The 27,335-nt window shown below is 38.2% G+C and overlaps 1 protein-coding gene across 1 annotated transcript in view; it reads right to left on the bottom strand.

Annotated features, from left to right (window-relative positions):
- LOC150108900 (chromatin remodeling protein domino-like) overlaps positions 1 to 27,335 on the bottom strand; it is a 731,915-nt gene that overhangs the window by 597,271 nt on the left and 107,309 nt on the right. Inside the window, exon 7 of the mRNA XM_090410792.1 lies at positions 3,039 to 3,179. Within this exon, the coding sequence (XP_090266918.1) occupies positions 3,039 to 3,179 (141 nt within the window). The remainder of the gene's footprint in view (positions 1 to 3,038; positions 3,180 to 27,335) is intronic.

The raw sequence follows: 27,335 nt of genomic DNA, 5'->3' as shown, positions 1-27,335 counted from the left end.
TTGATCATAACTATGGAGATCTGCCTACATTCACCTTCATGTATTTGCGTTCCTCTAGGTGAATGTTAGCAGAACTTCCAGTTTGACCATAACAACGTAATTTACACAAAAAAGGACCCATTAGACACCTGGAGAGAAAAAAAAAGGGGGGGGGTGGCTCCTTAAGACAGATAAGGCAAAAAGCAGAACAGAGATTATATTTTTTAGAGTTCTGGCTATTTATTTTAAGGTGCCCCACATATAGGGAACAGTAATAGCATTACTGTAGTCTGTCTGTCAAGAGGGATGTGAGGAGAAGGAAGGAAAAACCAGTTCGTTAATCTTTTTAGCATCGTAACCACTGGACAGGTAGATCTGGCACATAAGCCTTCGGTACTGTTGAGAAGGGCTTTCATAGTAGCATACTGCTGGGAAAGGGGAATAATGGGAAAGTTGATGTATGTATCTACCTGTGCGGGTGGTTTTTCTGTGAGGTGAAAAAGACAGGATACCATTGGGAAGATGAGTAATCAGAGTATGGGTATCCAGAAAAAGCAGACCATTCTTATATTCTTTTTCTATAGTGAACTGGATTCTGGGGTGTCTGCCAGAGAGGTGCAAGAAGAAAGAGTCAAATGTGTCTGAGTAATATAGCCAAATAGAGAACATATCATGAATATATCTTAGCCAAATAGAAGATTTGAGAATTGCAGTATTAAATGCATGTTTTTTTTAAACTGATCCTTATCAAAATTGGTCAGAGGAAAAGAGAAAAAGAAAATAACTACCTTCCTTTTTTTTTTTCAGATACTCTAATCACACATCTTTCCAATAACATTCTTTCTTTCTCAGTTTACAGAAAACCTACTCACACAGGCAGATATATACACAGACTTTCCCATCATTCTCCCTTCCCAACAATATGCTGTCATCAGAACTCTTACCAACTGAGCTTCCAATCTCTGTTCTACCCAGGCTCGCTGTAAGCTAAACTTCCCTTTATTCATCAAACCTTCCCATCCAATAAGTATAATGCCAAAACAATTGACAAATTATCTCTCTCTCACACACACACATCTTCTAACATCCTTCTCAACATACAGACTACAGTAATGCCATTACTATTCTCTATATCTAGAGCACTTCAAAAATACAGCCAGAACTTTAAAGAAATATCGCCACACTGCTTTCAAGTCTCATCTGAAACTGGCTTCCCTTCTCTGCTCTCCTAAGGATCTACTTCCTCTCCTCTTTGTTCCAGGTGTTTACAAGATTCCTTGTTCTTGCAACTTACCATATAATGGCCAAACTGGGAGACTTGCAAACATCCACCTTTAGGAAGACAAAAAATACATCTGCTAACACAAGTCAAGTCTAGCTGATATGTCTTGGATACCTTGCATCATCATATACAGGGTGGCCAATAAGTCATGAAGGGTTTAAACATTTAATAACTTTTTTATTTATTAATTATTTTTATTGTTGTTATAATGAAATACAGAACTGGATATTCTTTTTATTAGTTATGAGATATTTACATTTTAAACCCTTTTGTGATTTATGGGCTACCTTGTATTATGCTTCATCACAGCAAATTCGAACTTCAAAGACTCTTTTTAGTTTCAACAGAAGATTTAAAAATACTAGCCTAATCTTCATAAATTGTGCTAAACTTCCCAAGATATAGAAAACTTTAATTATTAGTCCTCCCATCTAAGAGCTAAGGCTAGTTAACAACATCCATAGAGGGCACCCCCTCATAGAACTTTCAGCTTTAAATAATCTAATTTCTTTCCCTTAATGTTTTGTGTCTGTTATTACAATTCTAATATTTTATTCCTGAAGAGGTCTCTGTGACAGAGGCGAAATATCAGAAGAATTAAACCTGCTGCTTAATTATTTCTCTTTGTGCAATATTCATTCCATTAAATTTTACTATGAGTGTAAACCAGCACCTAAGCCTAAATATGTACTAATTCTGAATGTTTTAACTAATTTTACCTTATGATCTGAAGGCTGGATTAGAAATAAAACAGTTAAAGGCTAGAACCTACAGATGTGAGAGTTCTAAGAAAAATTAGCAGATGGCATTAAGATATTCAAAATGACAGGAAGGAAGTTGGCACTGTTAGCACTTAAGAAGAACAGACAATGGAAGGATAAGAGGGAAAAAATGTCTAATGCCAGGAGGACTGAAATAAAAGGATCCAAAGAAAAACCAAAACTTCGGTCAACTGATGCAATAAGAAACACCTTAGAAGAGTGAAATAAAAGAACTGATAATGGTGGAGTCTTAAAATAACAGACTAATTTGGAAGACAACTGCTTATAGGACACTACTGATAATATACACTTCATCATATAATAATGTCATACTGTCCAGTATACCCCCCTGGAAGGTACATATAAGAAGCTTAATGATCAATCTTTTGTTAATGCATTATATAAAACAACTGTATCAAAACAAAAGGCAGGTTGTTGGGAATCACTCCTGTAGAGTAACACCTTTCGAGTAATTTTCAGGCATGTCAGAATGGTACTGTTTCTTAATTTACTTAGGGTCTTTTGAGAATTTTAGAACAATGAATAACCATGTTGCAGTTTACATGGTTCAACTGTTTTTGACCAGTTAGCACTCAATCATTTGACCCACTAAAATTAATTAAAATAAGAATAAGCAAAAAAAGAAAGAAATATATAATAAAAACATGTAAAGTGAGCCATACAATAAGAAAGTTTGAGTTTATAATTTAGAGGCAGTTACTAACATCACAAATAAAAGTAGCCAATTTTAAATTGCATCTAGCCTTATGATCATTTATTTATTTATTCTAGCAATTCAAGTTTTACGAAAAATTAGCTGAAATTTAATGTTGTAGAACTGTCTAATTCACAGAACTGATAAGTGGGTGACAAAAAAGGAAGTTGCCATATATCATTTAGAAAAATTCATAGCTAAATAACATAAATTTATACATTTTGTAGTTTCTTTCTGGTAATTTTTTAAGGGTCAGTGGAATATAATTGAATAAATAACTGAAATATTATTTTATACGCACCTTTTCTATATTTGACCAAAACTGTTTAATTTCCTTAGCTACCTGACTTGCAATTTTACGCAATTTGTGTTGTTCCTCCTTTTCTGCTTTTTCTGCTTTTAATTCCATTTCTTGGTGGTACTTCATCACCATTCGTGCACACTACAGGATACAATCAACTCAAAATTAAAGTTAAAAAAAGCTTTCTGTTGAAAAATTTTCTTTGCAATAATCACATACATACAATGACTGAAGTTTTGATAGGAGAACAGGTGAATATTACTTATATAAGCTACAAAATGTACATAAAAAGCAGTAGTCTTCTAGTCTTTAAGAACTGATGATTTGTGTATTACTCAGGGAATATGAGCTGAGGTTCCTTTTGAGACAGAAAAGGTAAGATTGTTTTGGTGGTTTTGAAGATGATGAGATTGTCCTTTCCCCAATGAAGGATGGTATGGAGATCAATGACGACCCTGAAACCTGGGATGTCTGAGAACAATTTGGATTGTCAAAAGATGAATGGAGAGCTATCATTAGCAGTGATCAAGAGGATTAGTGATGATTTAGAGTAAATTACTTATTAATCTTATCTGAGACCTCCAGGGAGTAAAGGACTCATTGAGGGAAGCTGTAAATTACCCAACCCAGCTATCATACCTACCCTTGAATTCATTCACACTAGATGCACTCACTACCCGTAAAGACAAATTATTCCACTCACTCACATAGAACAGAGCCCTGAGGCACTCCTTCACTGGTCACGAAGCTTAAAGAGAGGGGAAGACATCCATCATGCTTGACATATGCCAAATAACCAGAGAAAGCAGGCTATTCAATTGCAGTAGATGGCAGGTAGACCAAAGAATGGAAATTTGCTTAGAAGACCTCAATGCTAGATATGATCAAAAGCTCAGGAAATATTAACGTAACTAACACATTTCTCTAAGCCTTTCCATGGCAAGTGTCCAGTCATAGGTGACATAGGCTGAGGTCGGCCGTGGACCTTGAATTCACAGAATTTGTACTGGTGATGGATGATTAATTGGTAGGACTCTAGTGGAGAAGCTGGCTGCTGATACCTTTCTCCATTATTTGGGGAGGATTAAAGTTGATGGCAGTTGGTTGCTAGTTTGAAGGTAGACTTCTATTGCCCTTTTCTGGAATAGTCTGGATATATGATTGCTTCAACATCTTGGGGTAAGTGGCAACTAAGTATAGAGAAGATTGTTGAGACTATACAAAATAGGTATTAGTTCTGGAAGAAAATGTTTAAGTATAACTGAAACAAGGAATATACCAAGAATTTTAAGTATCCATGTTGTTTAGTACTCATCTGAGGTCCTTTTACTGTTTGAAAAACCACAAGAGACATATGCTCATATTCTGGTATGGTAGCAGGAAATTGGCCTCAAGCATCTATGTAGTCACTGGAAGAAGAGTGAGCAGGTGGTTGATTTATCTAGCTTTATCTCTACATGTAACATACTGCCATCTAGATGAGAGAAAGTTGGAGGTGCAGGTGAGTGTAAGTTGTGTCTGAATAGCGTTAGCAAGAGGCTGAAAGACACAGCTTCCACGTGAAATAAATTTTTTGCTATTGGTCTTTATAAACCTGGATTTGCTAATGGTTATTTTACAATTATTGAGTACTTCAGCATAGGCTGAAGTACTCAATAACTGAGTACTTCAGTACAATAATTGAAGTACTCAACTTGTCTATTGAAGGCATTACCATAGGTAGCCTCTATCTCCACCTTTGCAAACTTATTATGCCACCTTTACTATTTTTTAAACCATCTGGAAGATACCTTGTTCTCCATTCATCTGCAACCCTCTCATTGCTTTCATTATGTTCATGATGTCTTTGCTTACCAAATTGTATTCTTAAGTCAATAAGAATACAATCTGGTCGGCTAAATCCCAAATTGCCAGCCCATCCTCATTCGTTCAGTATCCAAGTAGATACCTAACGGTACACCACAAGATGGTGAGAATTGGACATTAGGTCAGAAGCTTTGATCAGTTCTCCACATTCCTTTAAAGGCTATGTGGAGGTCTCCTCTCAGTTATATAGCTTTGACCATTAAGCACCCCACATATCCATACTTGAAGTAGGTAAAGCCATCAAAAGTCTGAAATGTGGAAAGGCAGATGGAGTAGATGATATTCAACCAGAAATGCTCCAGTATGGAGGCATAAGTTTTACAGTGGCTGCACTGCATAGTTCAGAAGGCTTGGACAGAGAGACGAATTCCTGATGATTGGAGCAGAGCTCTAATAGTACCCATATATAAAAAGGGAAATAAAACTGAATGTGAGAATTACAGAGGTATTTCCCTACTGATAGGGAAATACCTCTGTAATTTCAAAAAATTTCAAGTATGCTTGCATAGATCTGGCAAGATCTATGCAAGCATACTTGAAAAACAGTTGAGAAGGATTGTGGAAGAAAGGTTTGGTGAAGAACAAGCTAGATTCAGCCCGAACAGAGGCTGTTTACAACAAATAGTCAAGAAATCATGGGAATAACTCGCATAATCTTCTTTAACTCTATTATGCAGTCGTTCCTAGTTCCTCCGGATTCCCATCCATTTGAGGTTTTGACTTCCACGCAGAGATTCCGTCGTCTTACTTGGAATGACTCGTGGAGCGTGTAGCACATTTTCCCCAATGTCTATGAATCGGCCGAAGGGGGTCTGATGATCGAGGCACTTAGCAGACTGTCCTAAAGTTTTGTAGATCTGGAAAAAGCATATCTCAAAGTGCCAAGAGAGAGAAAATTCAAAACGCTACAGTTGTATGGTGTCGGTGAGGCATTATATCAAGCAATACTTAGTCTTTATTTGAATTGTAAGTCAGCAGTTAGAAATGAAGGAAGTACAGGAAGATGGTTTTAATGTTAAATCTGGTGTCAGACAAGGATGTACATTATCCCCTCTACAGTCATAATCTATATCAGTGAGGGCGAATCTGTGACACACGTGTCAGCACTGACACACTGGAGGGTTTCAGGTGACACACCTTGGATGTTGAAAAATATTGGTATTCTGATGAAAAAATTGAGATAAATCATGTAAGATCGCTCTCAGTTAAGGCGAAGTTAGGTTTCGGTTCAGTGAAAGAATTATATTTTATAGTTAGCCTATTTCTATTTTATTTTGAAACTAGCCTATAAATAACTAGCATTTTAAGTTTACGTTTTCTTTCTTAATCATTAAAATTTCTGCATAGTCATGATATTATAAAAACTTATAAATCAATATTGGATGATACAAACTTATAAAAATTATTATCAATATTATATGATACAAACTTATAAATACGTGCTTTATATATTATTAACTTAAAGTTTTCATTTGACTTCTATGTGAAATTCGTTCATGCTTGCATTCCAAGTCTCTCAACTAATACAAGTTCTAAACATATTTAAAACCACTTTAACAGAAAATATAATTTGCAGCATTAAATACTAAATTTATCTCAGTAAATAATGAAAACATTTTTATAGTTGCAATAAATTCAATAAATTTTGTTAAATAATGCAAATAGTAACAACTTACGATGACATCGCAACAAAACCTACTAAATGGCATGATAGAGAGTAAAACGTAACAAGGTTGCTACGAACGTACCGGTAATAAATCTGTCAACCCTGCTGAAAGAAGTAGGGTAGTCTTGCATGGTCTGCCACTTAAGTAATTTGAGTTCCTGGTGTATAATTCATTTCCAGTAATTGTTATTGAAAGTTTATTTTTCACTTGGTTAGAGAATAATAAATTTAGTTTAATCCTTTATCCAAGTGTGAGCAAACAAAGTTTGTGCCTGAAAGTATCTTCAGGACTGGGGTAAGGTGGTACAACACCAGGGCACTCCTTGCAAAGGTGGAGGAAGCTACCAACACTCCTATCTCAGCATCTCCCATAATGCAAAACACATCTCCTTGCGGATATGTCTAATGTTATGCATTAAGGGAAGGGCCACAACCCAGACTAGTTTCGACCTTTATTGAGGTCTCTTCAGTGGGAGCCAGGTCCAAGTGGAGATACCAGGCAGAAGCATTTGCAGGTCATCTCTACCTATTCCTATAGGTAGAGATGACCTATATGAATAGGCAGCATTTGCAGGTCATCTCTACCTATTCCTATAGGTAGAGATGACCTGCTAATGCTTCTGCCTGGTATCTCCACTTGGGCCTGGCTCCCACTGAAGAGACCTCAATAAAGGTCGAAACTAGTCTGGGTTGTGGCCCTTCCCTTAATGCGTAATATTAGACATATCCGCAAGGAGATGTGTTTTGTATTATGGAAGATACTGAGATAGGAGTGTTGGTAGCTTCCTCCACCTTTGCAAGGAGTGTCCTGGTGTTGTACCACCTTACCCCAGTCCTGAAGATACTTTCAGGCGCAAATTTTGTTTGCTCACACTTGGATAAAGGATTAAACTAAATTTATTAAACCAGTAATTGTTAGTTCTTATTAATTATTACTGCTTAATTACATCTATATATAACTGTGCCCTTTTTTAATTTGTGAACCCTTTTACAATGCCAGCTAGCACTAATAAAAAACTAAAATTATCACAGAAAGGAAGTGGAAGAAATTTCCAAGATGCCTGGACTGAACAATATGGTGTTACTGATAGAGGCGATAAAGTGCTCTATAATTTGTGTGGTGAGCTATCTGTGATAGAACTTGGATGTAAGAAGACATTCTGAAATTAAGCACAAATGGCTCCTAGAAAAAACGTTTGAAGAACGCAAAGAATACATATCGCAATATCTAAAACTGGCAGAATCACAATCAGGGACTTTAATTAAATTTGTTTCAGGACCTTCAAATTTAGTAGCCGCAAGTTACAGTATTTCACATACTATTGTTGAACATGGGACCCCACTTACAGAAAGTGTGCAAAATTTTTATTTGAGGACTTTCATAATAAGGAAGCTGTTGTAAAGCGCATGAAAGAGTTACCATTAAGTAGGAATACTATTAAAGACAGAGTTATATCAATGTTTGAGGAAAGAGAGGAATTGTATGTGAGATACCGCTTACATTTGAATGAGGAACGACGTAGGCATCTGAAGAGATTGCTGTTCTGAACAAGTCAGTGTTTCCTAGGGAGAATGATAGCAGGGGTGGCCTCTTGCGGGAATGGATACTTGGGAGAAGGGAGACGATGTCAGGTAACACTGAGCCCAGTGGAGTCTAGAAGGGATAATGCTGGGTATAGAAACAATGGCATTTTTATGCTTTATACTAATGCCAGGAGTATCCGGAATAAGGGAGAGGAATTGGTGGCGCAGATAACATCAGCCTGGCCAAAAATTACTAGAATCACTGAGACATGGTTGACAGAAGGGGATATAATAACAGGAATAGAAGTCGCTGGGCATAGCATTTTTCGTCAGGATAGGAGGGGAAAGCGTGGTGGTGTGGTACTGCTTATGATAAGTGATGACCTATGTCCTCTAAGAGTGGAGGCTTTGGAAGGAAGTGAGACAAATGATTTTGAGAGCATATGGTGTGAGATACAGGTAGGCAACACAGGATATTTAGTGGGGTATTGCGACAGACCCAGGAGCACAGAGGATGGGGACCAGGAGATGTTTAGACAGCTAAGTTTGGCAAGTGCAAGAAGAATGACTGTTATGGGAGATTTTAACTGCAGTAGTATAAATTGGAGAGATGAAGATGCATGTAGCAATAGGGGAATGGAATTTCTAGAATTCTTGAGGGACAAATGTCTTATGCAACATCTAACAGAAGGAACAAGAGGTTCAAGAGTTTTGGATTTGGTTATAGCATCAGATATGACATCTCTCCCACCAGTTGGAGAGAGTGACCATATGGTTTTGACTCGGAAAATGAATAGACATGCAGGAGTATCAAAGAGATGGGAACTTATGTGGAATTATAATGCAGGTGATTACAATAGTCTTAGACGTCAACTTCGGGAAGTTTCATGGAGGGAGGAATTGGAAGGCTGGGATATCATTAGTGCGTGGGAAATTGTGAAAGAATATTTGTTAGCAGCAATGGTAAGTTGTATACCACGAGTGAAGAAGAGGACACAATTTGGAGTAAAGTGGATGACAAACAATATTAAACAGGAATTGCATGCGAAAAAGAGGCTATGGAAGAGATATAAGGAGACAGGTGAAGAGAGGATGCATGAAGAATATAAGACACAGGCCAGAAGAGTGACTAGTGTGGTAAGGAAACTGGAATATGAGAGGAGATTGGCCCTAAGATCCAAAGAAAATCCTAGGGAATTTTTTAGCTATGTGGCCAGTAGGAGGAGAAATGACTGTGGAAGAATGATACTGTAGGATAAAAATGGGAATAGAGTGACTGATGCAGAGAACATAGTGGAATTGTTCAATGAACACTTTATTAGTATTTCATCCTAGAGGAGTCAGTTTTAATGCTAGAGGGATAGGGCTGGTTCGAGGTTTAGAGGTACAGGAGGAGAGTGTGTTTCAGATATTGAGTACTCTGGATGTCAGTAAAGCTTTGGGACTGGATGGTATTTCACCACGCGTTTTGAGAGAATGCACTAGGGAACAGACAGTGCCTTTAACCTGGCTGAAAGTCTGGCTTCGGCAAAGGTGCCCAGGGAATGGAAGGAAGGTAAGATAGTGCCATTGCATAAGGGTGGTAACAGACTGGAAGTGTCTAATTATAGGCCTGTCTGTGTGTCATCAGTAGTTGTTAAGATCTTGGAGAAAGTAGTGAGGGACCGTATACAGCATTGGGCAGATGAGGGTAATGTTATCTGTGAGAGTCAACATGGATATTTGTGAAAGGGCTCTCTTGTTTTAGCAATATGCTAGCCTTTTATAATAAAGTTACAAGAACATTAGATGAGGGAAAGGCATATACTGCAATTTTCTTAGACTTAGCAAAGGCATTTGACAGGGTGCCACATGTTAAGCTGATATTTAAGTTGCAGCACATGGGTGTGGATGTCAGATTGGTCAACTGGATTCAGGATTGGCTGCCTGATAGGTATCAGAGAGTTGTGTATGGTGGAGCAGTGTCAAGGCGGGAGAGGGTTACAAGTGGGGTCCTACAGGGCTCAGTACTAGGACCTGTATTGCTTAACCTTTATATCAATGACATTGCCAGTGGATTGTAAGGGGATATTCAGTTGTTTGCGGATGATGCGAAGCTGGGAAAGATTATTAGTAATAGTGCAGATGTGGTAGCCCTACAAGAGGATTTGAATAAGCTAGACTGATGGAAAACTGAATGGGGGTGTCAGTTTAATGCAGCAAAATGTAAGGTCTTGAGGTTGGGAAACATAGAGTATGCAGCATCGATGGGATGCTGCATACTCTATGGGAGGAGTTATACTGGAGGAAGTAGGGGAGACAAGAGATCTGGGGTTGATGATTGATAGAAACCTGAAGTTTAGGAGACATATTGCAGAGGTGGTGAAGGTAACACAGAGGATTGCTGCAATTATGAGAAGGACACTGACCTGTAGAGATAAGAGGGTTATCATTCCATTGTATAAGTCTCTGATCAGACCACACTTGGACTATTGTTCTCAGATTTGGTCCCCAGGATTTGAAGGGGATAAATTAACTGTGGAAAGGATACAAAGACGGATGACAAAGATGGTTTCAGGACTGTACAAGGATAGTTATGAGGATCGGCTGAGGGAATGTGGACTGCAGAGTTTCATGGATAGAAGGAGAGGTGATATGATTGAGACTTTTAAACTGTTGAGAGGAGGTCACAGGGTTAACACTGGGGAGTTCTTTCGCTTAGTTGAACAGTGGGAAGGAGTGATGACAAGAGGCCATCCCTGGAAGTTACGAAAGGAAACTGTGAGCAAGAGGGTGAGGAGTGGTTTCTTTGCATGGAGGGTGATTGAACCGTGGAATGCATTGCCTGATGGAGTGGTGAGAGCGAGAACGGTCAATGAGTTTAAGGAGTGGTATGATAGACTTTGTGTTTCTTAGGGGGTGGGGACCTCCCCTCGATGAGTCTTGACAAACTTTATGTTCTTAGGAAGGACCTTCCATGAAGAGTCTTTTGACTCCATGGAGGCCTGAATAATAATAATAATAATAATAATAATAATAATAATGCTAGTATAGAAAATCAAATACAACAAGACTTGAACTCATGCCATTGTTTTTCCATTTGTCTCGACGAAACTACAGATATTAACACTATTTTCCACCTTAAATAATATCAAATCGAAAAGGAGAAATAGATTGAGCAATGATTTGAGTGCTGCCTGTGTAGCATTAAAATGTACACACTATAGCCCTTCTATAAAGCAACTTTCTACCAGTACTCAGCAACAAAAAAGTCATTAAATGTAATGTAAGTTTGTAATTTCACTTTATTAAATTAATTGTATAATCTGAATTCATAGATTTTATATCAATGTCCTATTAAATAAATAGCTTAATATGATATGTTAAGTCACCATTGATTATGTAGCTAAATGAATCTATGATTATGCTAAATTTATAATGCATGTATGCAAGTGGCACATGAACAACGTCAGTGTTTAAAAAAAAAGATGCTTGGCACACCTGGGTAAAAAGGTTTGCCATCAATGATTTATATGGATCACATTATGAAGGAAAGTGGTATTAAACCTGATATCAAAATTGGAGATGTTATGTTAGCTCTTTACTTTATGTGGATGATGTTATAATTCTAAATAAACCCGCTACAAGTCTGCAAGATTCCATGACTAAATTAAATAACTGTTATAATAGATATGGTATGAAAGTCAGCATTAAAAAGACAAAGACAATGAAAATAGGTAGAATGGTTGAAAATGTCAACTGTGGAATGGGGAACTTGTGGAACAAGTAAAACATTTCAGGTACTTAGGCACGATTTTTAGTGAAGATGGTAAATTAAATACGGAAATAGGCAACAGAATCAACAAAGCTGCTATGGTAGGAAGTCAACTGAATAAATTTATATGGAATAAGAGAAAAATTAGTCGAAACACTAAATTTGCTGTATACAAGACAGTGTTCAAACCAATTTTAACTTATGGATCTGAGAGCTGGTTTCGAAGTAAAACATCTGACCAAAGACTAGAGACTGCAGATATGAGAGTCCTGAGAAAGATTAGGGGCATGAACAGATGGCATCAATGGCAACATCATATTAAAAACAAGGATATTACGAAAGAACTTGACATTGTCAGCATCCAGGAATGTGTTAGTAGAACTAATCTTAGGTGGAATGGTCACTTAAACAGAATGGGAGAGGAAAGATTAGCAACCAAGTGTTCTCCGCCAGGTTGGCAGGAAAAAGACCCAGATATAGGTGGCTTAATACGGTAAAAAGTGCTTTAGAAGATAGAAATATGAGATCTGACAATGTTGGAGTGTTGACAGGTAACAGATTGATTTAGAGGAAAATTGTAAATTGCAAGTTAGTAATGATGTAAATTTTTCATGTGGTACTATCATATCCTGTACACCCCTTGAGGGTACAAAAATTTTAATTTTTGAAAATGACTAACTTAATTTAAATGTAATTTTATATTGTGCTCCATTATCAATGTAGTGTGGATGCTTATGATACATAAGCAAAAATTTTACAGCTAATAAATTTATTTTACATAAGTTTAAGTTTCTGTGTTTACTCTTTCTAAGTATGTACCAATATTAAAGCAGGTAATAACCCCTACCAACTTGCACGTCTCGATCTCGTCTGCCTCTTGTACTTCCATCCAGTAGACTGCAATTTGCATTCTCTGAATTTGCCTTCATACCCCTACAGTCCAGAGAAGCGGTCTGATGAAAGTCTTATACAACGAAATCAAAACATCCTTACTCCTACATGTCAGTGTTGTCCACATCACTGTTATAATATGTTGTACTCTCCTCACAATTTTAGCAAATGTCCCTGAAATTTCAGGTACTGATCCAGAAACACCTCCAGATCCAAAATCTTCTCTAAGATATACACACCAATCTTATACTCTGCATCCCACCTTGAGTTTTACTAACTTTAAAACCATTGTACTCCTCACAGCTCTTCCCAACTTTGCATCATCAGCAGACAACTCTCTGGAATATTCCCTAAGTACATGTAGTAATATACCATCAAGTTTACTAAATTACACATATACCTCCTTCTCATCCATGAATGGCTCGTCCACCATTCCCACTGCTCTCAAGTTCTGCATGATGTTACTTTCGTGAGCATAAAATAACCTATGAAAGGATGACACTGGTTATCATTCTACCATTCTCTTCAACCAGTATCGTTCTTTCTTCTACTGGCCATGTATGAAAAAAAAAATAATAAAAAAATCCCTAGGATTCCTTTTGGGCGCATCAGCTAACTCCTGCTCATACTTCAATTTTGCTATTTTTACCAAGCAAAGTTACCTCTCTTGCTTGCTCTTTGTACTCCTTGTGCAACCAACTATTACTACTACTCATTTTATGCTGCCTCAATAGTGACTTCTTCCAAATTGCATGCTTCACTTCTTTCTTTCATCCATTCACACCCATCTTATTTGACCTCTTGATCTTTGGAATGCATTCAAACATTGCCTCTGCCAGACAGTTCCTGAACAAGTCCCAAGCAGTACTGATCCCTTTCCTTTCAATTCTTCTTTCCATGATACAGCTAAAAGTTCTTGACTCAAGCTTCTCATAATCATTAGTCTTATAGTTCCACACATATTCCTTTTTCACAGAAGTACTCATATTTTTGGCTACCACCTAAGAAATTATCTCATGGTTACTCTCACCAACTGGAGAAAGATTGAACACCTCATTTATAATAACAGCCTCTGATGAGATTAAGCAAATCTAGGATCCTCGATTCCTGTGTACACCCTGTTATGTATACTGCCTAAGGTAGGTGGCCCTCAAGAAATCCATTCTCTTTGTCTCCAGATGCTATCACTTCATTTCAATCTATATTACCATAATTAAAATCATCCATAATAATCACTATTTTCTTATTAGCCAGAATTATTTGCCCTTACATTTCCTTCTCAGTGCCCTCCACATTTATCAGGTCTATAGCAACATAACTAGATATTTCATTCTATTCACCTCGACCTCACACCATGCTACTTCAAAACTTGACACTGTTTTCTCCTTTCATCTCCATCCATTATAAACAGCACTTCTCCCCCCCATCCTCCTCCTGTCTTCACAAAACCATCATATCTATCCATCTCTTTTCCTTTCAGAATGCCATCCTTATCTAACCATGTCTCATTTATTCCAACAATTTTGAGAGAATAAATTCTTTTAATGCTAACATTTCATTTCCTTTATTTTGAATCTGCTGGCATTTGCAAGCATGCATACATACATACTAGCTTATTTCTGGTTCTATGACAAGCCTTGCCAATCCCACACCCGCATATGTGACCTCTACCACACAGAGGTCACATCTGAGGCCATTTGTTTCAGCCATATCCCAATCCTTTCTTATACACAGATAGATCAACTTCTGTATCCATTATATCCACTCTTCTCACAAAGTGTCTTCCTGTCCATCCCAAACCCTCCAATTTCCCTTTTTTTCATGTGTTCCTTCTCTTTCATTCTCTTCACTTATGCCATTCAACTGTGCATTTACAGGTTCTCCTACTCTACTTACTCTCTGTTCCAAGTCACTTCTACCATCTTCCTCACATCTTTCATTTATTTCAAACATCACACTCTCTTGCAGCAACAGTTTCTCCAGCTGACTCATACCAGATCCATTTAAATATAGCCCATCTCTTTTGTACAGTTCCATCCATCCCTCAAATTCACCCCATATATTCACAAAATGAATTTTTTTCTCTTCACACATCTCCATTAGCATCCCATTCATAATCCTCACTCACCATCACTATCATGCCTGGGCAATACACTGACTACCTATTCTACCACTTATTCTACCTAAATTCTCCCTTTTTGCTGTCTGAAATTTGTGCCTACTACCATTACCAACTCTTTTACTCACTTCTCCCTAATATCTAGCACTTCAATCACTGCTTAATCTTTCCTGAAAAGCAAACCTTATGCACCTTTTAATTTAGCACACTTCTGATAAACAAATCCCCATATGCAGTCCCTCTAGAATCATTGGACAACATTTTCAAAGTGCAATCTTTTATTCCAGCTTTCATCTACCTTCCACAGACATCTATTATTCTCCCCACGTCACTCTGTAATTGCCTCATCTCTTGCCCCATCTAAACCATCTCCACTTTCATACCCTAAATTGCTTTATTGCTGATCTTTGCTATCTCTACTAGGCCGGTCACACTCATTTTACATTCTGTTGGTTTAACTTATGCAGCATACGCTATCTTACCTCTACTTTCAATCACTTTATTTATACTCTCTTCCACATCACTTTCACCATTGCTTCACCTGGAATTCCATCATTACAACACTTTTAGTTTCACAACTTCATTTACTCAGCTACTTCATTTACTTGTTTCCAACAAATCTTGCATTTCTGGATCACAAAGCATCTATGACACCATTTCTCTCCACTGTCACTCTCACACCACAATCCATTTTCTCTTTGCAATGAATACATAGTGTGCACGCATGCGCACGCACGCACACACCATTTTACTAAATCATCATCATCCTTTCAGGGATTTAAACCAAGTGGCTTGTTCCAGTCTCATTCCACCTTTTCCTTGGTCATCCCTGACTTCTATATCCTAATGAGCGGTATCGGCATATTTTTTGGGGTAGTCTTGAACTGCCCATTCTTTTGATATGTTCAGTCCACTTCTTTTAGTGTTCATATACGTTGTTCATACTGAGTCTATTTTTAGTTCTTTATGTATTTCTGTGCTTTTTTTTTGTTCCATAAAGCATAACCTGCTTTGCTTTCCTTCACAGGAATTTCATTTCTCCAGTTTCTAATTCTTTTTCTTCTGCAGTTTTTATGGTCCATAATTCACTTCCATACAGTAGAGAAGGTCTTAGCAAAACTTTATAAACTCTTATTCTTGTATGCTTTTGAACTTAGGTTTGAAAATATCATCGATTATTCCTGTTATCTTTAGAAAGATTAACATTTTGATATCAATGTCAGCTTCTTTCGTATATGACACAGCATATCTAACAATTTGAAACAGTTAATTTATTCTAAAACTTTATTTTCAATCATGATTTCAATTTCTGGATGAAGATGGTCCTTGAAGCCATAATTTTTGTTTGGTCTGTTGATATTTGCATTCCAAATTTTTTTAGCAATTATGTTTAAGGAGCACATTTAACTTTGAAGTTCATCTTCACTTCTTGCTATGATTACTAAATTTCCCATGTGAAACTCCCTGCACAACAGTATCTTGGGTGCCATTGTTCTTGTGCTCATCAGCACCATTAATACCACTATGTATTTACAGAGTAGAAATATATATATATATATATATAACACACTCAATCACACACAAGGATACTATAACCAGTAATTATCTAAAATATCATGAATTTAATATCAAAACAATGACTTATCTATATGCATGCTCCCTCCAGTATGTGCCATATATCAAGAATAGTGGTTTAACATCATATAAGTTTTTTTTTAAATCACATGCACACACCTCATTTGATCCTAATAGTATTGGTATTCACTTGACTGTCTCACAACTGCATAGGAGGAGAGTTACATTCTTATACATTCATTGTTGTTTAATTTTTAATTTCCAACTGTAATACACTGATGATGGTTCACAGTACCTAAAATGAATTCTTGATGATCATATTATGATGAATCCTACATATGAATTTATTAAACCATCCATCCATAGTTCATTGGATCGCCATTAAGATACACTTGTTTCTTAGTATCTTCCCTGTCTATATGTCCTTCGAGAACCATAATCTTTGTCTTGCTAGAGTTGAGTTCAAGTCCTCTGTTCTTGATGTTCTCATTAACTCTATCAAGGATTTATCCTAGCTCTTTCCTGTTAATGCAAAGGAAATGGGCATTCCAGGAAGATTTATGGAAGCCTACTTAACAGAAAGTTTAAAAAAACAGCTGAAGAAAACACTAAAGGCAGAACAGGCTGGATTGAAGCCAAATACAAGCGACCAAGATCAGATTATCTTACATCATGAAGTCGAAAAACTGAACCATGATATGAATCTCTATTTTATTTTTGATCTCAAAAGAGCAAATGATAACATGAAAAGACAAAATTATTTAAAACACTAAATCACCATAGGATAAATTAAAGTTTATATAGAGCAATATAGCATATGCCAAAGTTTCAAATCGGTAAAACTGAAAAATACAGAAAGGTGGTGTTAATCAGGTATAAGATTAAGGGCGTTGTTTGCACAATCTCTTGTTTATAATATAGATATTATTATTATTATTATTATAACCCAAGACCTCGTGGAGTCAAAGATTCATCTGGGAGGTCCTTTTATCACACACACAGCTCATCACACCGTGCTTTGAACACATTCAAACTCCCTGCAGACACCACACTCTCAGGCAAGGCATTCCAATCATTTACAACTCTGCATGAAAAAAAAAAAACTGCCTCTCACTCCCCTACTCACACCTTCTTTATACAGTTTCCAGGGATGACCTCTGGTTCTTCCCCAATCTCCCACTATTGTCTGTAGAACTTCTCCAGCATTGATCCTATAACAACCCCTTACCAACTTGTAGGTCTCTATCATATCTCTCCTCCTACTCCTCCTGTCCACCAGACTCTGCAAATTGCATCTCCTCAATCTTTCCTCATACTCGATATTCCAGAAGTCAGAAACTACCTTAGTCAGCCGCCTTTGGACCCTTTCCAACATCTCTTCATCCTTCTGAAAACCAGGTGACCAAATCTGGGCACAAAAGTCCATGTGTGGCCAAATCAAAGCCTTATACAACGAAACAAGAATCTCCCTACTTCTACACGTCAGTGTCCTCTGCATCATTCCCAGAAGCCTTTGTGTTGTCTTCACAATTTTGGCTATGTGTCCCCTAAATTTCAGATCCTCATCCATTATCACCCCCAGATCTCTTATTTCTTCCATCTCCAACAATGTATCCTCACCAAGCATAAATTCTGCACCCCATCTTTGTTTTCCAAATTTTAAAACCTTACATTTTGCAACATTGAACTCCCATCCCCATTTCCGTGCCCAATCACTCAATGTATTCAAGTCTTCCTGCAAGGTCACAACATCCTCACTACTCTTCATGGTTCGTCCCAACTTTGCATCATCTGCAACCAACTGAATATCTCCATCCAAATTTTCACCTATATCATTAACATACAAGTCAAACAGTAATGGCCCTAAAACAGATCCCTGAGGCACTCCGCTAGTGACTTTCCTTTTCCTCGACATCGCTCCCCCATACACAACTTGTTAATACCTATCAGACAGCCAATCTCCAATCCAATGCACCAATCTAATATCCAACCCCATCCGTTCCAGTTTGACTATCAATTTATCATGAGGTACTTTATGAAAAGCCTTTGCAAAATCCAAGTATATCACTGTGTATCCTTCTCCTCTGTCCAAGGAAGCAGTCACTTTATTATAATAAGTAAGTAGATTACTAAAACATCACCGCCCTTTAGAAAATCCATGCTGTCCATCAAAGATGATACCATTGTTGTCAACACAACTCTGGATCCCAGTTCTCACAAGCTCCTCCAACAACTTAACCACAACACCTGACACATAGCTAGGCCTATAGTTTAATGCTTGAGTTCGATCACCTCCTTTATGAAGTGGCACAATCTTGCCCTCTTTCCAATCCTTAGGGACTTGACCAAGTGCAAGACTCGTATTAAAAAAATATGTCAAGACGGGTGTCAACTCCCTGGCACATTCCTTCAGAATACGTGCCGATATATTATCAAGTCCCACAGCTTTATTAACATCTAGTTTACTCAACTCCCCATACACCTCTTGCTCACTTACAGTCTGTCTCTCCTCCCCATCATCTACTGCTCTCAATCTCTCCATGAAGTCACATTCACAAGATTGAAAGACCTGTATGAACTGCTCATTAAGTATCTCCACCACACATTCCGCAAAAGCTGTCTTTATACCATTTTCTCCAATCAATGTCATCCTTCCATAATCATTCTTTCTTTTGGTGCCTACATACTGAAAGAACTCCTTATGATTCTTTTTGGCTCCATTAGTTAACTGCTGTTCATACCTCTCTTTAGCTACCCTCACCAACCAAGTCACCCTCCTTGCCTGGTCTTTGTAGACCTCATGGAATTGGTTATTTCCACTTCGCTTATGCTGCCTCCACAATGCCCTCTTTCTCTGTATCGCATGCTTAATCTCTTTATTCATCCATCTCATACCAACTTTATTTAACCTTCTTACCCTTGGAATATATTTAGACACTGCAACTACTAGATAGTTTTTGAAAATCCCCCAAGCTGCATTGATCTCTTTTCCAGCTAACTCCTCATTCCATGTTACACCCACAAGCTGTCTCCTGAGCTCTTCATAATCACCCCCCCCCCCCTTGTAGTTCCACATATACCCTATTCTCACAGAGGTCCTCACACTGCTGGCAACCACCCAGGTAATCACCTCATGGTCACTCTCACCAATTGGTGGATGATTTGACACCTCATTTATAATTACATCCTTTGATGAGATGACCAAATCCAAGACCCTCAATCCTCGCGTGCCCTCTGTTACATACACTCTGGGATAGTTATCCCTCAAAAACTCAAGAAACTCATTTCTTTACTTCCAGTTGCTATCTCATCATTCCAGTCTATACTGCCATAATTAATTATCGCAATATAGACTGGATTTTAATTATGGCAATATAGACTGGAATGATAATGATCACCCTTTTCTTATTTGCTTGGCTAATTTGATAATACATTTCATTATAACCACCACCCACATTTCCTAGTCTATAACAACATCCAACCAAGTATTTGATTCCATTCACCTCTATCTCACAGCATACTGCCTCAAAACCACTGGCACTATTTCCCTCTTGCATCTCTACTGTGTATGGACATAACTCTTTCTCTATCATCAATAGCACCCCACCTCCCTTTTCACCCTTTCTATTCTCACGAAACACATCATACCTTTCCATCTCTATTCCTGTCAGGATGTCATCCTCTTCCAAACATGTGTCACTTATTCTGACAATCTTTGGGTGAACAGATGCAATTAATGCAACCATTTCATCTGCCTTGTTTCTTATACTTCTAGCATTTGTATACAAACACAACAGCTCATTTCTGGATCTACAGATAGTTCCACCGATACCACCCACTCGATGTGATCTCTCAATGCTCGACTGGGGCAATTTCCCTTTCTGCTTATTCATTTTAAAACTCTTTTCAATGCCAACTGTTTCTTCTTGATCCCAGGTCATCCCATTCCTTTCTACACATGCTCTCACCTCCTCTTGGAGCATCCACCTTTCTCATGCTGTGTACCCCCTCCCCATCCTCCCTGTTTCTCTTGCACACCCATTCTCTCATTTTCTATACTCATACCTTTCACTTCCTCATTCATAACCACCTCTTCAATCTCTCCTATCTTACTCTCCTGCTCTTCTACATCACTTCCCGCTTGATCTGATTTATTCTCTCTCACTCTACTCACTTTTCTACCTTCCAGCAGCAGTCTCTCCAAGTGACTCACACCATAACCACTCAAATGCAGCCCATCGCTCCCACACAGCTCACTTTGTCCCTCAAACTCATTCCACACATCAACAAACTGCACTCCCGTCTCCTCACACATTTCAGCCAGCATATCGTTCATAATCCTTGCTCTCTGCCTCATCTCACCACAGTCATACTTAGGCAACATGCTGACCATCCTTCCTGCCACACTATTCTCTTTTATCCTTCTAAGTAGCTTCCTGATATCCATTCTGACGCTTTCTTTGTCCTCTGTCAAATCATTTGTACCGATTAAAACCATTAACTCCTCTGCTCGCTCCCTCCTCATATCCAATGCCTCAATCACTCTACTCATTTTACCACCTGGAAAACATACCTTATGCATCTTATCATCCAGCACACCTTTAATAATGGAGTCGTCATACAATGCCACTCACACATCTTTCGTTAATTCTGTCGTGCCATCATGATTTGTTTTAATATTTTTACCCGAATTTTCTTAATTTCATTCTGCATCCATTTCAACTCTTTCCTCATCCAATCCAATTCAACTTCCGAATCTTGCATCGCATTCTCTCTATCATTCTTCTTCTTCTTCTTCTTCTGCAGCTTCTCCCACTTAAGTGGGGTCACTGTTTCTTATGAGTCTCCTCCACACCGTCCTGTCTTGGGCTGTCACCACATCCAGGTTCTTCATCTTCAAGTCCTCTTCTACCAGCTCCCTCCATCTCTTCTTTGGCAGCCCACGCTTCCGCCTTCCTTGCACATCCATCTGCATGACCCTTCTTCCCACGTATTCGTCCTCCCTCCTCATCACATGACCAAACCATCTCAACCTTGCCTCCTGTATTTTCGCTCCTAAGTTCGTAACTTTCACTGTTCCCCTGACATAGTCATTTCTCAGATGATCCTTTCTGGTCACACCGCGCATCCACCTAAGCATTCTCATCTCTGCTACTTCCATCCTGCTAATGTTATTTTTCCTCAGGGCCACAGTTTCTATAGCATATGTCATAGCTGGCCTCACTACTGTCCTATAAATTTTGCCTTTCAGAGTGATCGGCACCCTCTTATCACATAACACTCCAGCCATCTCCCTCCAGTTCCTCCAACCCGCTTGTATCCTGCATCCCACTTCCTTCTCACCTCCTCCATCTTCTTCCACTGTCGAACCTAAGTATCTAAAGTCTCTCACCTTCCTGATGACATTTCCTTCCAGCTCCAGATCTGTCTCCTGGCCACGTCCCACTGCGCAACACATATACTCTGTCTTACTTCTGCTCAGTCTCATACCTCTCTCTTCCAGTACTTTTCTCCATCTTTCCAGTTTAGTTTCCGCTTCTTCTCTTGAATCTACACACAGCAAGATGTCATCTGCATACAACATTGTCCAAGGTGCATCTTCTCTCACCTCCTCTGTTACCACCTCCATCACAATATTAAACAGAAACGGACTTAATGCTGACCCTTGATGCAAGCCAACTGTTACTTGAAAACTTTCTGTCTGTCCCAAACAGGTCCGAACACTTGTCTTCACATTTCTGTACATTTCCTGCACCAACCTGACATATTTCTCCGGCACCTTCTTCTCCCTCAGACACCTCCAGACTTCTTGCCTTGGCACTCTATCGTATGCTTTCTCCAGATCAATAAATACCAGATGTAGCTCCCTTTGTTTCTCTCGATATTTTTCCATCATCTGTCGTAACCCAAAGATAGCATCTGTTGTTGATCTACCAGGCATGAAGCTAAATTGTTCCTTTGCAATCTCCACCTCCTCCCTCAATCTACCATCAAGAACCCTTTCTAGGATCTTCATTGTGTGGGACATCAACTTTATTCCTCTGTAATTTTTACAGTCTTGTGCATCCCCTTTACCCTTGTAGATGGGAACAAGAGTACTCTCCCTCCGTTCCTCAGGTATATTTTCCTGTTGGCAAACTTTCATGAACAGGTCCCACAGCAGGTCAATTCCCTCTTCCCCCAGTGCCTTCCATGCCTCCACTGGAATTCTGTCAGGGCCCACCGCTTTTCCATTCCTCATCCTCTTCATGGCCTCCGTCACTTCCATTCTACTGATGTTCTGCACCATCCCCTCAGAAGGCTGCCCATCTCCTCTGTGAGTCCTTGCATTTTCCTCATTCAGAAGTCCCTCAAAGTATATTTTCCATCTGTTTCTTATGTCCACATCCCTCCATAATACTCTTCCTTCAGCATCTTTGATCTGCCTCACATGTAAGATGTCCTTAGCTGCTTTATTTCTACATTTCGCTAGTTGGTAAATTTTTCTCTGTCCTTCCTTTGTTTCTAATTGATCATACAGATCTTGATATGCCATGGTCTTCGCCTGTGCCACAACTCTCTTGGCTTCTTGCTTTCTCTGTTTGTACACCTCTCTGTCCTCTTCCACTCTTGACTCATCCCACTTCTGCTTTGCCTTCCTCTTAGCTGTCACTGCCACTTGTACATCATTATTCCACCACCAACCCTCCTTCTGCTCTCTAATCTTTCCAGATGTCTCACCAAGCACCTCGATTGCACAGCTCAGGATTACTTTTGAATTATGTTTCCACCAATCTTGTACACTTTCCAGTCCATCCGAAATCCTCTCTAACACTCTCTCCCTAAAACGATTCCTCACACTCTCTTCTTTTAAACGAAACCACTTAATTGTCTTCATCCCATGGCAACCAGAAGTTCTTATCTTCGATCTTAATTTAAAGTCTGCGCACAGCAGTCGGTGTTGTTGTGCTACTTGATCTGTTGGAATTACCTTACAATTTGTCACAACCTTAAGATGTTTTTTTCTAGTCAAAATGTAGTCAATTTGTGAGCTGTTGTTACCACTTCTAAATGTTATCAAATGTTCTTCCCTCTTGAAGAAAAACGAGTTCACAATTGCCAGATCAAATGCTACTGCAAAGTCCACAACCCTCTCTCCTTCCTGGTTCATCATTCCCACTCCGTGGCCACCATGCACCCTTTCACAGTCTCTATTCTGTCTTCCTATGTGCCCGTTCAAGTCTCCTCCGACAATCACCATCTCATTTTCTTCCAATTCCCTCATTTCTTCATCTAACACGTTCCAGAACTCATCTTTTTCCTCTGCTGTACAACCAACTTGCGGGGCATATACACATAATACGACCACCCGCTCTTCTCCAAGACCCAATTTCATTCGCATGATCCTGTTGTTCCTTCTACCCACGTCCAGTACTTCACCCTTCATTCTGCCACACACCACAATTCCTACACCATTTCTTCCCTCGTTATTCGCTCCAGAGTAGAACAATTTATATCCATCTCCCAGTTCCTTTGCCTTTCCCCCTTTCCACCTTGTCTCCTGCACACATAAAATGTCCAACTTCCTCTTCCTCATCATGTCTGCCACCTCTCTTCCCCTTCCAGTCATGCTTCCAACAATTCAGTGTTCCCACTCGCAACATCCTCTCCACCTGCTGGGCTCGCTTCTTTAACCGCACCCGCCCTTGATGCGGTAGCCCTCGTCCACTTCTCACAGCTGTAGGGCGATGTGGCTGCGCGTCGCTTAAGGGGTACGCCCTAGCCCTTATATCATTTTCTCTTCGACTCATAATCATAGTTTGAGTTGGCACTGAATTCTCTCTATCATTCAATCTTCCTAATTTTCTAACGCTCGACCCCCTCTTCTCACTTTCACTCATCCTTCTGTGCTTCCGTACTATCGGTCCAACATGCATCCAACTTTCGCTATCATTCATTCTTTCGATTTTTTCCACTTTCGATTCCTTCATCATGCCATTTCCAGTTTCCTTCATTCTCTCAATTTCATTTCCTTCAACCACTCCCACCACATTCGATTCCTGCATCACGTTGTTTCCAGTTTCATTCGTTCTCTCATTTTCGTTTCCTTCTGCCATTCTCGCCTCACTTTAGTCCTTTTTAACATCCGTTACGGATTTTATATTACTCGTTTTCTTTTTTACTGATTTTGTAACATTCTTTCGCCTCTCTTTCACACGTGCACTCATTTTCCCCGCGACATTCTTGCTACTAACACTTTCTGTCATCAATTTCATATTTGCATTCATCAATTCCTCGTTCAGGTCGCACTTCGCACACACACCCTCCTTCCATCCACAAATCATTTATGTAATTGAAAGAATACATATAGCACACCTCACACTTAATGAAACGACTGAAGTCTAAATTAAAATCATGGAATGACAAAGTCGCCGCCATGTTTTCTGCCGGTACTGCTCTAAGGTCTAATAATAACGAATGGCATTATTAATGATAAAAGAGAGAGAGAGAGACGGTATGGAAACAAGCAAGAAAAAAAAGTCATCTAAATAGGTTACAGATTTCAACTAATTAGGCTTTAATGGGAAATGGAAGTAGATAATAGAATAAGAAAAGCTGATAATAAGATGTCAGAAGAATAAATATACATGGACAAGGGAAAAATTAGCCAAAGTACTCAGAAAGTAAGAAACAATACCATATGTGTTTTCATATACATGTTTAAGCTAATTTTAATTTAGAGATCTGATAAACTGTTTAGAAATAAAACAATTCATGAGTAAGTGCAGACTACAGATATGAGAGTTCTGAAAAAACTATGGGTGCAAATAGTCTACACATCAACAATATGAAGAAAAAATAAATTTATGTTAGTGTGGTCATTTAAAGAGAACAAAAGTTAAAGACTAATAAACCAAATCATCATAGTTTATTCACAATATGATACAATGTGAAAATGGAAAAGAGATTTACATTAAAAATTAAAGTAAACCAAATATAAAAAGTAAAAATGGCATTAAATAGACCAGAAGGTGCCTAGGATATAAGAAGGCTGATGCAGTTAGCAGCATTTTAGTTGTAAATTTGGTTGATAGGTTTGTAAATAGTGGCAAAATTGTATTTCTTATCCTATCAACCAAATTTACAACTTGTTACCTTCTCCTAAGGACAAACTCTCACCTTTGATGTTGCCTGGCGTTTATGAGATTCTATGCTCATGCAAATTGTCTTACTTTGGACAGACAGGTTAGGCCTGTTCAGAAACGCATCTCGGAACATCAAGACCACATTCGTCTTTTTAAACCACGGAAATCTGGCCTCTCTCAACACGGAATTGAAAATCCAAACCACAGGATCCATTGGGAAAAATCTAAACTTTTACATAGATATTTATATAAACATGAACGTTTATACAAAGAAAGTTCTGAAACCCTACTACACAGACCAAACTTAAACAGCAACAACGTTCCTACTATTCCTAAAGTATGGGAAATTGTCATACAAAATTGTGTTAAATAATTTTTTTTTTTTAAATATTTATTTATTTATTTATTTATTTATTTTATTTTATTTTTTTACTTCTGTAACACGTTATGCACATTTCATGAGATTCTATTGTAATCATGCGCCCTAACGGTATGTTATTGTTATTCTTATTATTGTTTTAAACTATTGTACTGATGATGTCCTAAGATACTTAGGATGAAATATTTACAATTAAATAATTTTCACTGTGGTTAATACATGTTTCTTTTAATTATGATCGCACCACAGGTTTCGTTATTTAAAAAAGACCATATCATTGTAAACCAAAGATGGAAATCAAGTATCCTAAACTGCAGATCCTTCTCTGCAGATTGTGGATCAGACCATAAGCTAGTATTAGCAAAACCTAACAATAAAGTTAAAATCTGGAAGCACTTTTAGAGTCAAAAGGAGACTGAATGCAAAAAAACTACAAGACAACAATATTCTAAGATAATATCAACTAAATAAAAACCTGAAGGAACTACCAAAACAGAATATAAACATCGAAGAACATTGGTGCAAATTAAAGGAAATAATATTAAATTCGGCAGAAAAAAACAATAGGTTACACAGAAAGAGAAAGTAAAAAGGTTAAGTGATCAAAGGAAAAGCATGAAACTAAAACAGAACTATAACAGAAATGAATATAATAGATTAACCTGAGAAATCAGAACACTGGTTAAAAGAGACAAGCATAACTGGTTAGAAGAAAAATGCAAAATGGCAGAAAAGCTATCAAAAGAAAATAACCTTCATGGATTATATAAACAAATAGACCAAATTAGTAAGACACGGACAACAAAAATTCTAATGATCAAAAACAAAGAGGGACAACTAATTGAAAGTAAAACAAAAAGAATGGCCAGATGGGTAGAATACTTCAAAGATTTATATAATAAAAACAGCTCCCAGGATATTACGATTCCAGCCACTGAAATGGAGGAGGAAACAAATACCTTTACCAAAGAAATAATAGCACACAGCATAGAAAAACTCAAAACTAGGAAAGCATCCGGCATTGATCAAATACATGCAGAATTCTTAAAAACAGGAAACGAACAACTTTTGGAACCATTAAAAACATTATTTGAAAGGATCTACCAAAACAAAGCAGTGCCTACTGATTGGACCAAATCAGTCATAACTCCTATATACAAAAAAGGAGATAAAACAGAATGCATTAATTACAGAGGCATTAGCCTCCTCAGTATTCCAAATAAGGTTTTTACGAAAGTACTCCAAAAACAAATTAAGCCATATATGGAACTGGAACTAGGAGAAGAACAAGCTGGTTTCAGATCAGGGCGAAGCACAATTGATGAACTATTCACCTTAAAACAGCTAATAGAAAAGACACTAGAGTACAACCCAAGTTGCTACATAAATTTCATAGAC

The sequence above is a fragment of the Typopeltis vanoorti genome, chromosome 2 (genome assembly GCF_054136105.1).
Source record: "Typopeltis vanoorti isolate ZY-2024b chromosome 2, IOZ_Tvanoo_1.0, whole genome shotgun sequence".
NCBI lineage: Eukaryota > Metazoa > Arthropoda > Arachnida > Uropygi > Thelyphonidae > Typopeltis > Typopeltis vanoorti.
This window is presented reverse-complemented; position numbering and strand designations above follow the sequence as displayed.